A 14,237-nucleotide genomic window follows, 5' to 3' on the forward strand; every position below is an offset into this window, starting at 1 on the left:
GACCTTGTTAAAAACAAAGTTGATGTCACTCCTCCGCTTAGGATCTGAAAAGCTCACAATCACTCCGAGTCCTCAGCACAGTATTCAAGTCCTTTATTCATCATCACCCAGCCCCAGCCAGCCTCTTGCTCATCACAGCCACTTCCTTCTCTGCCAGAAGTCAGACCATGCCAAGCACTGACTTCTCAGAACATACCATGCTCTGTCCAACCTCCACACCAAGCCCTCTCCACCTGGAACCTTCTTCTCCCCTTCCCTTCCTCCCTCTTCTTATACCCTGATGTCCTCCCCTCCACTCCCGACCCAAGCCTGTGTATTGGGTACTTCTTCACATTGCCTCAATGTGCCCTGGCCCAGCCATGGTGCAGGACCCACCTGCTTGTCTGTGTCCGAACAGAACTTCCTGAAGGCAAGAACCGCATTTCTATTTCCAACAGCCAGCACTAGCAGCCCCTTGGTACACTGTTGTGAACTTTTCAGACGTGCCAGGCTGAAAGCTGGCCCCTGCATTACCCTTCATTTTTCTTAAACTGGCTCCCTGGAGAGAGCGAGCCAGCTATTCTCCTACGCAAGAGGGTCTCTTAAGACAACAGCCTCTAAACAGTTACCAGTTACGTGTGTGTTTGCCAGAACTTTCCATACATTTTCTGGAATCTTCATAGCAACCCTGCAACGGTCACAAGTAATAGTACCCGTTTTACAGATGAGAAAAGAGACAGTAAGTAACTTGCCAAGTTAACACAAAGCCTGAAGAGGGGGAAAAGGGATGTGTACCAAATTCCACATTCACAATGCCTCTCTATCACCTAGTAGTATAGTGACATTCCATACACTGAGTGACATCCAGTGGGAGAGACAAGCCTAATGATACATGTGATAAAATTAGGGAACCACAAGCAGGACACAGCCAATTGCTAAACAACACGGAATAGGGAGTGAAAGGAAGTCTAAGACGACACTGAATGCTGAGGGGAGCTGGAGCAGGGACTCGCCAAGGGGGATTGGAGATGGATTTAGAAGGATCAACAGGGCTTAGGGAGTGAAGAGGAAGCAAAAAGAATACTTTAGGGAGAGAAAGAAACAGAGGCAAAGATCAAGGGATGGCAATAATCACTGAATAATAATGGAAACATTAAGAGGCCAGGTCCAGTGGAAGGGATCTGGGCAGGTGGAGATGAAGCAGGTGAAGAAAAACAAGAAACTATTTTTGTGTTTTGTGTTTAAATATAGCTAAAACCAAGCCCCAATACCTTAAAATACAAAAGAATTAACAGTTGTATCTAACACTTGAAAAGCATTTTTCAAGTTATAAAAGCACTGCACATTGTTTGATCTTAACAAAAATCTTCCGATTTAACTTCTAGATAAGCGAGCTGAGGCTCAGGAAGGGGCCCTCAGAGCTGAAAACAGCAGACACAGACCCAACCTGGAACTTCCCATCAGAACAGCAGACTGCTTAAAATCAGGGAATATGGAAAATCACCAGCTATGACTCAGTACCACCATGTATCTTGCAAACTTAACTTCACGACGTACCTATGACCAGGCCAGCCTCCAGAGCATTAAGATTTGGCTGTACTAAGCATGATGAGTCTGTGAATCGTAAGGCACACAACTGATTTCCTAAAGACAGAGGCTTCCTATGAAACTCTCTAAGTCAAACCGCAAAATGTTACTAGACTGACTGCTTGTTTGACGGCCTTCCCCAGAGGATGCTTTCCTGAAAAGTTCTCTTTAATGACACAGATGTAAATATTAAGTAAATGAAAATTCTACAATGGAATACAGAAATCAAACCAGGAATAACTCAAATAAGCAAACACCATGTCCCTTCAAGACCAAAAAAAAAAAAAATCAATGATAAATACTAAACGCCCATTTTCTACACACAGAAGAAATCAATAAATATGACAGACAAGTTTTGCATTCACCAATACCATATTTCATTGATTCTCAGTGCATTTCCCTACATCTTAGTATTTCCAAAGTTAGATGTAGATTTTATATATACACATATAAAAGATATTATAAAAGATTATATGTAAAAGATATACTTAATTTCAGACATATATAATATACAATACACATCATATATAACATACATATAATACATAATACATATTTTATATGTTATATATAATACATAATACATATTACAGATATGTTATATAATACATAATACATATTTTATATGTTATATATATTACATATTACATATTTTTTCTTTTTTTCTGAGACAAGGTCTCACTCTACTGCCCAGGCTGGAGTGCAGTGCTGCAATCATAGCTCACTGAAGCCTCTCCCTCCCGGGCTCGAGTGGTTCCCCCACCTCAGCCTCCTGAGTAGCCGGGACTACAGGTGTGCACCACCATACCTGGCAAATGTTTTAAACTTCTTTTTTTTTTTTTTTGTAGAGACAACATCTCACGATGTTGCCCAGGCTGGTCTCGAATTGCTGGGCTCAAGGGATCCTCTCCCACCTTGGCCTCCTGAAGTGCTGAGATTACAGTCGTGAGCCACCAAACCAGACATTATCTTACATTCAATGAAAACACAGTAACTTTCTGGTACTGATGCTCAAGTTACCTTGAGTTTTGTTACCTTTTTGTGACTTCAAATGTTTCCTTTTTTTTTTTTTTTTTTTTTTTTTTTTTTGAGACGGAGTCTCGCGCTGTGTCACCCAGGCTGGAGTGCAGTGGCGCGATCTCGGCTCACTGCAAGCTCCGCCTCCCAGGTTCACGCCATTCTCCTGCCTCAGCCTCCGAGTAGCTGGGACTACAGGCGCCTGCCACCACGCCCGGCTAGTTTTTTGTATTTTTAGTAGAGACGGGGTTTCACCATGTTAGCCAGGATGGTCTTGATCTCCTGACCTCGTGATCCACCCGCCTCGGCCTCCCAAAGTGCTGGGATTACAGGCTTGAGCCACCGCGCCCGGCCTCAAATGTTTCTTTCAAAGTACCAATGTAAACCCCTTGGAAAGGCTATCCTACCAGATTAACCAGATATCCATGTTACTTACACAACTAGCCAGATTCAAGCTTGACTTAAGCAAACAAACCTTCAATTTTGTTTAGTGTGTCTCTTGAGAAACAGGTTAATGTCTAATTCAAAGCAATAAATCATGGATTAAGAAACTGATTAAAGCAAAATCAACAAAAACTCAATACACTTAAAACTACAAATTCTGAGAAGGAACCAGCTGTTATCAAGCTATAAAGTTACATAAAACTGGGTTCGATATAAGACTCTCCTCCCCCAACCCCTCCCCATGGTTTCTCCACAGCAGCAATTAGTGTAACATACAAAGGAGCAAGACCCAAAGCTTCCCTGCAGGTAAGCAGGTCACAGTCATGTGCAAAGTGACGTCGCAGGCAAAGGTACCGCAGCACTTGCTTGACACGCAGGTGTTTCACTCACTTACTGTCTCTGTGAGATCTACTCTTCAAATAGTTTGAGAATTGGTTGGAAAGCGATGCTATTCTTGAATCCTTGTTACTAACGTTCTATCGTTTTGATACGCACTTCCTTTAAAGGCATTCCATTTTCATTTGCCTTCAAAAACATTTCCATACGATTCTTGGTGGTAAGATTTTTACCGAGCTTTAGAACAGCTCCGTCCCAAGACTGGACGGCCACATGCCACAATGCAGCTTCGTCAGTACTGTGCTGGCTGCAAATGGTCACTGAAGCAATACAGAACTCCACAGCTCTGCGGCCAGTCGGCACGGCTTCAAACCCTGGCCCTGCCATATACTCGCTTTGTAACCCAAGTTCATTGCTCCCACACCTTGGATTCTGCATCTGAGACTGGGAAGAACAATAGTTCCTCCTTCTTGGGTTGTGTGAAGATTAACTGACGTGGGAAAAGCATTGCGCGCAATCTCTAGCAGAGAATGACCACTCAGCAACGGTTACCTATCATGACCTTCGTGCCGGGTCCTCTACAAGGGCTGGGGTGGGAAGGGGGACACCCAGCCTTCAAGCTTGAGGAGCTCACAGTCTACCAGAGAGAGAAGCAAAGGATGAAGTACCATGTGACACTGCAGAACACATCACACGCTGAATGAGTACGTTCCAGGAGAGGGAGCAGGGGCTGGGTGAAGGTGACTCCATAACATGCAGAAAAAATCTGCACAACAGTTAATTTCCAAGGGAACCACCATTTAGAATCGAAACACTGTGGAGATAGAAGCTAACAAACAGCTCTTCTCCTCGCTTCCTGCCGGAAGCCCCCTGGTTTTACTATTTTAACTCGTGGTCACCTCAGCATACGAACTCACCTAGTCTCACCTTCCAGAAAGGGCAGGAGAGGCAAGTCACCACTGACTGCTGCCCATACACCTGCTTACCAGCAGGACACTTGATAACTTCCTTGTGAGCTCAGCTCTACTCCTACTTGCAGGGGATGAGAAGTCTGATTACCCAGTGGGATCATGACTCTTAGCAAAATGACCTGACCCACAGCTAAACCCAATTCTCTAAAAAAAAAAAAAAAAAAAAAAATTGGGGGGGCATCAAATTTTACACAGGCCATCACTTTCATCAGAGCTTATGATTCTGACCCACAGCCCAAAATTATTAGTTTTAGAAACAAGACAGAAATCAAAGCAAAAACCTAAGGCTTTTCCTATGTTACTCACTTCATGACCTCCAAAGTCAGGAGTGCCTGCTCTTACCTCTGCGCCACCTCCTGTGCCCTGGGCACCACCCCACTGAAGTCAGGAGAGGACCCAGGCCTCAATCTCTAAGGCCCTTTCTCCTTACCCATTGTAGAGAGGGCAGAAAGACGGCCAGAGTGCAGGGCTACAGTAGAGCTCTACAGAGCTGAACCAGGCCCAGAACAGAGCCTTCAAGAACAAAATGCCTCACGAGCCACAAATCTAAACAAATAAAATCCGCTATACCTTAAGTTCTACAGCCTGCGCAGCAGTGCACAATAAAAACCCCTGTGAACTGCCCATCTCTATTTTTTTTGTTTGTTTGTTTTGAGATGGAGTCTCACTCTGACGCCCAGGATGGAGTGCAATGGCACAATCTCGGCTCACTGCAACCTCCACCTCCCGGGTTTAAGTGATTCTCCTGCCTCAGTCTCCTGGAACTACAGGTGGGTGTCACCACATCTGGCTAATTTTTGTATTTTTAGTAGAGACGGGGTTTCGCCATGTTGGCCAGGATAGTCTCAAACTCCTGACCTCAAGTGATCCACCCACCTCAGCCTCCCAAAGTGCTGGGATTACAGGTGTGAGCCACAACACCCGGCCACCCATCTCTTATCTCTCACCAACATCTCTCCCTCAAGGCTGCGTTGGGCATGACCAGCTTCTCGATTCTTGCTGCTCAGCAATCACTGGTGACCAACGACTACACTTCCCTTCATCATCACTGACTGTGTGGTCTTCATACAAACCAACAGTATCACAACTATGGGACAAATCGATGGTGAGTTATAAATGTGTTAATCTGGATGGGTTACTATGGCCAAAGCATACATGGATTAAAATAGAAAGCTGTGAATACCTACAATAACCAAAACGTGTGGATAATTACCACAAAACAATATTACAAAAAATAAACCACGACAACTCAAAATACCAAACTTTTGGATTTACTCAAAATTTAACTTAAAATAGGGATTTAAAACTGCAAAAAGTTCCCATCAGTTTAATTCAGAGAACAAAGTATTTGTCAAGTTTTTTTTTTTTTTTTTTTTTTTGAGATGGAGCCTTGTTCTATTGCCCAGGCTGGAGTGCAGTGGCGCCATCTCCACTCACTGCAACCTCCACCACCTGGGTTCAAGTGATTCTCCTGCCTCAGCCTCCCAAGTAGCTGGGATTACAGGCATGCACCACCACGCCCAGCTAACTTTTGTATTTTTAAAAGAGACGAGGTTTCACTATGTTGGCCAGGATGGTCTCAAACTCCTGACCTCAAGTGATCTGTCCACCTTGGCCTCCCAAAGTGCTGCAATTATAGGCATGAGCCACGATACCTGGCCCAAGAATTTTTTTTTAAAGAAAGAATGCTATTTTCACATGTGTAAATTCACAGTTAAAATACACTACTTTAGTTATACTTAAATTTTAATTCATTCAGTTTATCATTTTTTTTTTTTTTCAAGTAAAGAAACGAAGCAGGTGTGGTCACTCACGCCTGTAATCTCAGCACCTTGGGAGAATGATGTGGGCAGACCACTTGAGCCCAGGAGTTCAGACCAGCCTGGGCAACATGGTGAAATCCTCTACGACAATACAAAAATTAGCCTGGTGTGGTGGCGCGTGCATGTCTGTGGTCCTAGCTACTCCAGAGGCTCAGATGGGCCTATGAGCCTATGAGGCAGAGGTTGCAGTGAGCCCAGATCACGCCATTGCACTCCATCCAGCCTGAGCTACAAAGTGAGACCCTGTCTCCAAAACAGAAAGTAAGAGTTAAAAAAAAAAAAAAAAACAGAAATTAAGGAAGGCATTAAGCCCTCTCACCTTCCTTACTCCCAAACAAGTTTTGCTTTACTTGCGATAGAAGTCACACTTCAAACTTGCTTGGCATATACAAAATCAAACAAAAAAAGATCACGTATTTTAAATAAATAAAATCAATAAACTTTTTACATCACATAAAATGTACCTAGTTTTAATCTCAAACAGTATACATTATGCATTTCTTAGAGCGCAGTTTCACCTGCTTAATAACCTAGGCCCTGTTTGTGCCAGGGGGCTCAGAATTTCCAGATGTCCTCAGGGGTCATGCTCCAAACCAGACACTGCCAGGGAGAGGTACAGGGTAGGGAAGAGGGAGTAAAATGTCATGGGAGGGGCTGAGATGGAGGGAAGTGAACACAATGTCTGACAAGGGGCTTCTAGTAACTTGAGGCAGGGAAGGTGTATTTGGTGCAAACACAAATCATTTTTAAGAAAAGGTTAAAGGTTTACAATGTTCAGTAAGATATATGAACAACAAAAAAGTCACTATGGCTCTAAATCTGAAATATTAATCAAACTTCTAAGACTCGACCAAGTTCTCCATTCAACGGTGAAGAAGGAAAGCTACACAGCTTTTTCACTCGAGGGTGACATGCAAGCTTCATGGGAAGCTGAAGCGGGAGGCACTCCCCAGTTTCCTCCTACCACCCTAAAACTTTGCGCCTGGACCAATTTAAGGGTATGATTTAAGGAAAAGACCAGCGAACTTCCAGTAATACCATAAAGTTCAAGATTAAAATCTGGAGTAGAGACTTCAAAATATATCAAGAGAAAGGAGCAATACTTCACAGTAAAATTCAAGGATTTTAGAACCTCAGAAAGCAGACCTTAACAATCAGGGCGTCCAGCTCTCTTGTTAAGGGTGGACAAACCGAGGCAACCAGCTTGCTCAAGAGCGCACCGGCGAGGAAACGCAGAGCCGGGTGGGGGCCGAGGCCCCGACCCAGCCCTAGGCGCGTTCCCATCCTCCGGGCCATTGTGCCGCGCTGCCTGAGCGCAGAATCTGGACTCCGTTCCCGTCCCCGACTCCGCCGCGGTCTCCACGGTTCCGCCCCGGGCAGGAGGCAGCCCCGGGCGCTGGGTTCGGAGGGCCCGGCCGCCCGTGACCTTGGTGACTTACATAAGCCCCGCCGCGGGCCCGGCGCCTCCGCCCGTGCCCCGCGGGCCAGGACAGCGGACAGACGACGGCCACCCCACGACGGTCCCCCACCACGGACCCCAGCCCGGCCCCTGGCCCCTGCCCCGCCCGGCCCCCATCCTCCTGCCTGCCTTCCTCGGGCGCTTGGGGACCGGAGGCCGCGGTCGGCCTGGGGGCTGCCCGCGAAGGTCCCGGGGCGGGGCGGGGCGCGGCGCGGGCCTCACCTTCGGCCACGTCCTCGTCGATGGCCCCCTTGACCTGCGAGAAGCACCACTGGAAGTCGTTGCTGCCCGCGGGGCAGCCGCCGCCTCCGGCTCCTGCAAACACAACGGGGCGGTCAGGCCGGCCGCGGCCCCCGCCCGCCCCCGCGGCCCCCGCCGGCCCGCGCAGGCCCCTCACCTGCCATGGCAGCCGGCGGCGGGACGGGCGGGGACCGCGGCGGACCAGGGAGACGGCCTCCGCGCCGCTACAGCCGAGCGCTCAGCCCCGGCCGCCGCCGCCGCCGCCAGGGAGGGATTTTTTTCCCTTTTCAAAATGGCGCCCAATGCCCGTCGCCCCGCTCGATGACGTCATCGCCCTCCGCCTCCTCGGACAGGCAGCGGACGGGGCGGGACGCGGGGGATGCCGGGGGCGTCCAATGCGCCTGCGCCTGCCGACCCCGGCCCTGGGCCCGGCGCCGCTCGGCTTTGGGGGGAAGGGACGCCTGGGCGACTGCGGAGGGTAGCTGGGGTCGGCGGGCGCAGGCCGAGTCCTCGGCCCTCCGCGCTAGGCCTCCCGCAGTGGTCCGGTGTGCGCCCGGCGCTCCCCTGAAGACTAGCGCCGCCGAACGCCCCTACTTTCCGGGAACTCCGGGCGGGCCTGGACTGCGGCCGGGCACGCCTTCAGGGCGCCGCTGGGCCGGACACGCCCCCATCCCGCTTCGGCCAATGGGAGCGTGGGTTCTCCACCGAACCGCCAATGGAGGGCGCGCTTGGCGGCGGTGGGCGGGCATGTGGGCCGTCCTCACCTGAGCGCGCCGCACCTGAGCCCTACCTCCCGCCCACTGCCCCCGGCGCGGTGTCTCGCTCGGTACCCCGAGCCGAAGTGTAGGGGCGCCATCTCGGCTCTCTAAAGTCTCGACCTCCTGGGCTCAATCCATCCTACTGCTTCACCTCGGAAGTAGCTGCGAGCACAGGCACGCGCTGCCAGGCTCGCGAATTTTTTAATTTTTTGTAGAGACGGGGGTCTATGTTGCTCAGGCTGGTCTCGAACTCCTGGGCTCGAGCCGTCTGCCTGCCTCGGTCTCCCAACCCCGTCCACCTCCCTTTCGTAGCGCACCGTTGCTCACCAGATGGCTACCTTACAGGTTCTCGGAGCTCCCAGTGCAGTCTTGGGGAAACAGGGCCGATCGTTTCTTCATTTGCGGGTGGTTTTCTCTGGCATACTGAGCGATTACGGGTGCTCCTCGACTTGCAGTGGGGCTACCCTCCCCGCCAATAAGCCCTTCCTGAGTCAAAAATGCATCTAATACCCAAGCTACCCATCGTAAAGTTGAAAAATGTGAAGTCGAGCTATCATCAGGGAGACTGTCCCTATGGGATTGATGTCCGGAATCAGAGCTTCTTTCAGTATAGCTGCAGTGGGCGCTGATGGTATTGCACCACTAAAAGACAGTCGCTGCAAATCAAGAACATTCGTCCACTCCAGTCGGAGCTGGAGAGAAAAATCAGAGAAGAAGGAAACGTGTATGGAGAGAGTTGGAATCTTGCAGGGGGGTGACTGGAGAAGACTCAGGGATAACGAGTAAGCATGCAGACGTCTAGGAAAGCTTGGCCAGGAGGAGAGACTACCAAGTGCCAGGACAGGAAGGAGGGCCATGCCTGGCATGGGCAGGAGGCAGCCGGAAGCCGCATGGGTGCAGAGTGAGTGGAGGGGAGGCCAGGGGTTGGGGTCAAGGCAGGGAGGTAAGTGGAGGAGGATGGACGGTGGGCAGGCCATTTAGGGGACTTGAATTCTGAGTGAGATGGGCTCATGAACAGAAGAGGATCGTGATGGACTGGGGCTTTCACAGAGCCACCGTGGATGCTCTGCTGAGAATAGCCTGTGGGGACCCCAAGAGAGGAAGCAGGGAGACCAATCAAGTGGCCAGCTGGGCTGACCAGGCATGGGGATGAGGATAGAGTGGTGAACGTGGGATTGGATGGTGAGAACCAGTTAGATTTCAGAGAAAAGCACTTTGACAGCAGAGGCTCTGGGATTCGCTGATGGAAAAGATGTGGTGTGAGAGAATGCAGGGACTTAGGAATGACTGCTCTCGGGTGGTCTGAGCACCTGGAAGGATGGAGTTTCTGCAACAGAAGGGCTGCAAAAGGCCCATCTGGGTGGGGGCGGTGCAGCCCGACCAGAGGTTCGCTGTCAACACATAGCGCTGTTGCACAGACAAACCTGGAGCACACAGGGAAGTCAGAGCCAGAGCATCAAGGTGAGAGCACTTAGAGTTTCAAGTCAGGAAACTGGGTAAGGTCACCCCAGGAGGGAGGACAGATGGGGGACAGGACCAAGGACAGAACCCTGAAGGGGTGAGGATGTGGAGGATGAGCGATCAGCCTGCGAGGTGGGCTCCTGGAGAACCCACTTCAGGACCCATTGAAGACGGGAGGGAGTGGCTGCTCTGTGATGCTGTGTGATGAGTATACAGGATAGACCATTTGGTTGTAGTGACTGGGAGGCCATTACTGACTTGGATGGAGCAGTGACTATGGAATGACAAGTTTGCAGAGGGCTCTGGGGACAGTGGCAGGAGGGGAACTGGAGGCAGTGAATACCTACTTCTCTGTTGAGGAGAAGAGCAGAAAAATCGGGCTGTAATCTCCTTTTTAAAATGTAGATTTAGCCTATCTGCCCAGGAAGGCACTTGAAAAAGTGGGTTAATGACCAGATCCCTCTTATAAAAACCCGACAATTTATACATTTGGAAAAAGAGGAACTTTATTTCTTATACATGGTTACAGCCAGCAAGGTGGCCATCCCCCAGGCCAAGATGGGAGATGGCTCTTCGAAGGAGGAGGGATTGGGGCAGAAGCTCTACGCTGAACAGGTTGGCTAAACATACATAGTCAACAGGCTTTGGGAGGAGCTATGAATACTCAGGAAGGGGGTCCTGACACATGCGTATTGTGTAACACGGACCCAATCTCACTCTGTGGGGCAGACTAAACCTTTGAATATATTACGACTGTAATCCCAGCACTTTGGGAGGCCAAGGCTGGCAGATAACCTGAGGTCAGGAGTTCGAGATCAGCCTGGTCAACATGGCGAAACCCCCTCTCTACTAAAAGTACAGAAATTAGCCAGGTGTGGTGGCATGTGTCTGTAGTCCTGGCTACTTGGGAGACTGAGGCAGGAGAATCCCTCGAACCTGGGAAGCGGAGGTTGCAGTGAGCTGAGACTGTGTCATTACAATCCAGCCTGGGCGACAGAGCATGACTCTGTCAATAAATAAATAAATAAATAAATAAATAAATAACTTACGACTAGGCCCTGTACCTCCAGAGGTCTTTTCAGGACAGAAGGCATGCAGATGTGCAGCCTCTGTAAACCGGCCAGAACCGGTCCCAGGTCAGCATTTTCTTATGAGGAGAAAGTTACAGTCTTCTGTCCAATGAAAGCTGTAGTTACGGCTCCTGGAGCAGGACTGGGGGTCACTTAATGGCTGGTGGAGCTGCAGTTGCTTAAGGTTGCTCATCTCGAGGCCAGTGCTTAGTTAGCTGCTGGAGGGAAGGCAACCCGACAGCAGTGGGAACGTCCTTTTCTCTGTAAGTGTGCCGTGTGTGGCTTCACCCTCCCCTAGCACAGCCTTAGGCCCTGTTTATAATTTGGCATCTTACTGCCACAGAGTCCATTCTGTCAGTCTTACGGTCTCTAGCTTAACGTTAACGCTGGTCTGTTGTGTCTAAACCACAAAAGGGAGGGGGTATCAGGCCTGTCTGACTTCCCATCCCCCATTATAGCCTCAGTGTTAAGGTTTTCCTGGGGTCCCCCTGGCCACAGCGGGGGTTTGTTCAGCCAGTGGGGGACATAGGATTTTTAGTTCATATGTAATTGCTTTAATGTGTATTAAATATGTCTTTTGAAGTGATGACAAGATAATTAGTTTTTGTTTAGAATATATTTTCTGGTTAATTAGCTACCATTAAACTGTAAAAACAAGATGTAGCCACAAAAGTAACATATTTCTGAGACTGGTGGGCTGCCTTCCCTGCATTCCACTGTGCATCAGCTGACCAGCAAGAGATTTTTAACTATTCTTCTGATGATGCTAAAAACTTAAAATGTTTGGCTAAACCACAATTACTTTTGTGCCAACCTAATAATAGCTCAATGAATTTTTGTGTTTGGATTCTAATTGGTGTTTACAAGTTTCTGAGTATTGACAGCAATTTTATTTTTTAAAATTCTCACAACTGAATTGAAAACGCTTGGTATATATTAGAATCTAGCCTGTTGTCATCAAAGAAGGCAGTACTATTCAGTAACAAAAAGGCATGAGCTACTACTGATACGAACAGCAGTCCCAAATAGTCCCCGAAATATTATGAAAATGAAAGGAACCGGACACGGAGGCGTGCAAGCTGCATGCACCCCTTTGTTTTACCATACTTTGCCTCATGTGTCAATATAGCGAGGGTATAGTATGTAGTTATTTCATCAAAACTAAGCCAACCATTGCCATGAGCATGTTTTGTGGATGTGGTTAACACCCACAGTCAGTTGACTTTGAGAAAAGGAGATTACCCTTGATAATAATTTGAGTGAGCATCATCCAGTTAATCAAAGGCCTTCAGAACAAATACTGAGGTTTCTTGGAGAACAAATTCTGCCTCCAGCCTCCTGCATCAGCCCTTGCCTGAGCTTCTCGCCTGCTGGCCTGCCCTGCTCACCCTATGTACCCTCTGTTTTTGGACTCGTCAGCCTCCACAATCGTGTGAGCAAGTTCCTGAAAATAAAGCTCATTCCATACACGGTTTCTCTGAAGAATCCTGAAGTTCAAGAACAGGCGAAACTGCTCTATAGGGATTTAAAAAATGGCGTGGGGCCAGGCGCAGTGGCTCACGCTTGTAATCCCTGTACTTTGGGAGGCTGAGGTGGGTGGATCACGAGGTCAGGAGTTTGAGACCAGCCTGGCCAACATGGTGAAACCCCGTCTCTACTAAAAATACAAAAATCAGCCAGGCGTGGTGGAGCACACCTGTAATCCCAGCTACTCAGGAGGCTGAGGCAGGAGAATCACTTGAACTCGGGAGGCGGAGGTTGCAGTGAGCCACGATCGCGCCACTGCACTCCAGCCTGGGCGACAGAGCAAGACTCCATCTCAAAAAACAAAGAAAAAAGGCGTGAGGCACGAGGGTGGGGGGATTGACTGGAGAGAGCGGGAAGGAACTCCCTGGGTTGGTGGAAGCGTTCTGCGTTCTGATGGCGGCAGCTGTTACATAGCGTGTGTGGTTGTCAAGACTCATTGAACTAGAAACTTAAAGTGGACCCATTTATTGTACGTGAATGGTACCTACATAAAATGGATGTTTTTTTAACGGATTGTTTTATTTTAATGGCTGATCTATGCAATCACAGAGGCCAGTATGTACAGACAAAGGGGGAGCTTTTATTGCTTGGTGTCTTCCTCCTTGGACAAAGTCATGAAGATCTCCTCCTTCTTGGCCTGCAGGTGCTCTTCACGGCGCTTGCGTGCTTCCTTGGTCTTAGACCTGCGGGCCTCAGCCTGGTCAGCCAGGAGCTTCTTGCGGGCCTTGTCTGCCATCAGCCTGTGGCTGTGTTCCATGAGAATCCGCTTGTTTGTGAACACATTCCCCTGCTCCTTCAGGTACGGGCTGTGAACCACGTGGTGTTCAATCTTCCTCAATTCCCGGTCTCTCCTGAGCAGCCAGCGCAGGATCCTCATTCTCCTCATCCACGTGACCGTCTTGGCATTCGGGCATTGGCTGTACCCTTTTGCTTACCAATGCCTATGGGCCTGCCCTTCCAGCGGGCCAAGGTGCTTTTCCGGCCTTGAGCCGGGAATGGACAGTCACTGGCTTGTGGATGATCAGCCCATCTTTGATCAGCTTCTGGATCTGCTGACGGGAGTTGGCATTGACGAGTTCATTGGTCTCCTTGGGGTCCAACCAGGCCTTCTTCTTCCCACAGCGGAGGACACGAGCAGCGAGCCTCTTCTGAAGCCTGAGCATTCTCATGGCTGTGGCTGCAGCAGCGAAAGGAAAGAGCTCAAATGGGTTGTTTTAAAGTCTAACTTAACATACATTTTCTCCAAGTCTATAAAGGAATTTATATCTAAAGAGTCTGCAAATCACACTTCCCCCAAATACCTTTATTTAAAAATATTTTTTATTTAATTTTCTTTCTTTCTTTTTTTCCGACGGAGTCTCACTCTGTCACCAGGCTGGAGTGCAATGGCGCAATCTCGGCTCACTGCAACCTCCGACTCCCTGGTTTAAGCAATTCTCCTGCCTCAACCTCTGGAGTAGCTGGGAACTACAGGTGCGTGCCACCACGCTCAGCTATTTTTTGTATTTTTAGTAGAGACAGGATTTTACCATGTTGGCCAGGATGGTCTCTGTCTCCTGACCTCG

The 14,237-nt window shown here is 49.0% G+C and overlaps 1 protein-coding gene and 1 pseudogene across 8 annotated transcripts in view; both read right to left on the reverse strand.

Annotated features, from left to right (window-relative positions):
• The window catches only part of PPP2R2D (protein phosphatase 2 regulatory subunit Bdelta), a 50,672-nt gene extending 42,158 nt beyond the window's left edge, over positions 1 to 8,514 (reverse strand). For all 7 annotated transcript variants that reach the window (XM_009215652.2, XM_009215653.2, XM_021943867.2 and 4 more), the window contains exons 1-2: positions 8,014 to 8,514; positions 7,839 to 7,931 (exon numbers count right to left, since the gene is read on the reverse strand). Coding sequence is in view for 4 of the 7 variants with exons in the window: in XM_021943867.2 (XP_021799559.1) it covers positions 7,839 to 7,931; positions 8,014 to 8,020 (100 nt within the window). In the remaining 3 variants the exon portion in view is untranslated. The remainder of the gene's footprint in view (positions 1 to 7,838; positions 7,932 to 8,013) is intronic.
• Positions 8,515 to 13,181: 4,667 nt separating this feature from the next.
• Positions 13,182 to 13,850, reverse strand: LOC101012288 (annotated as a pseudogene). The gene has a single exon (XR_004177169.1). The product of XR_004177169.1 is annotated as a 60S ribosomal protein L19 pseudogene (transcript).
• Between the last annotated feature and the right edge of the window lie 387 nt (positions 13,851 to 14,237).

This window comes from Papio anubis, chromosome 11 (assembly GCF_008728515.1).
Source record: "Papio anubis isolate 15944 chromosome 11, Panubis1.0, whole genome shotgun sequence".
NCBI lineage: Eukaryota > Metazoa > Chordata > Mammalia > Primates > Cercopithecidae > Papio > Papio anubis.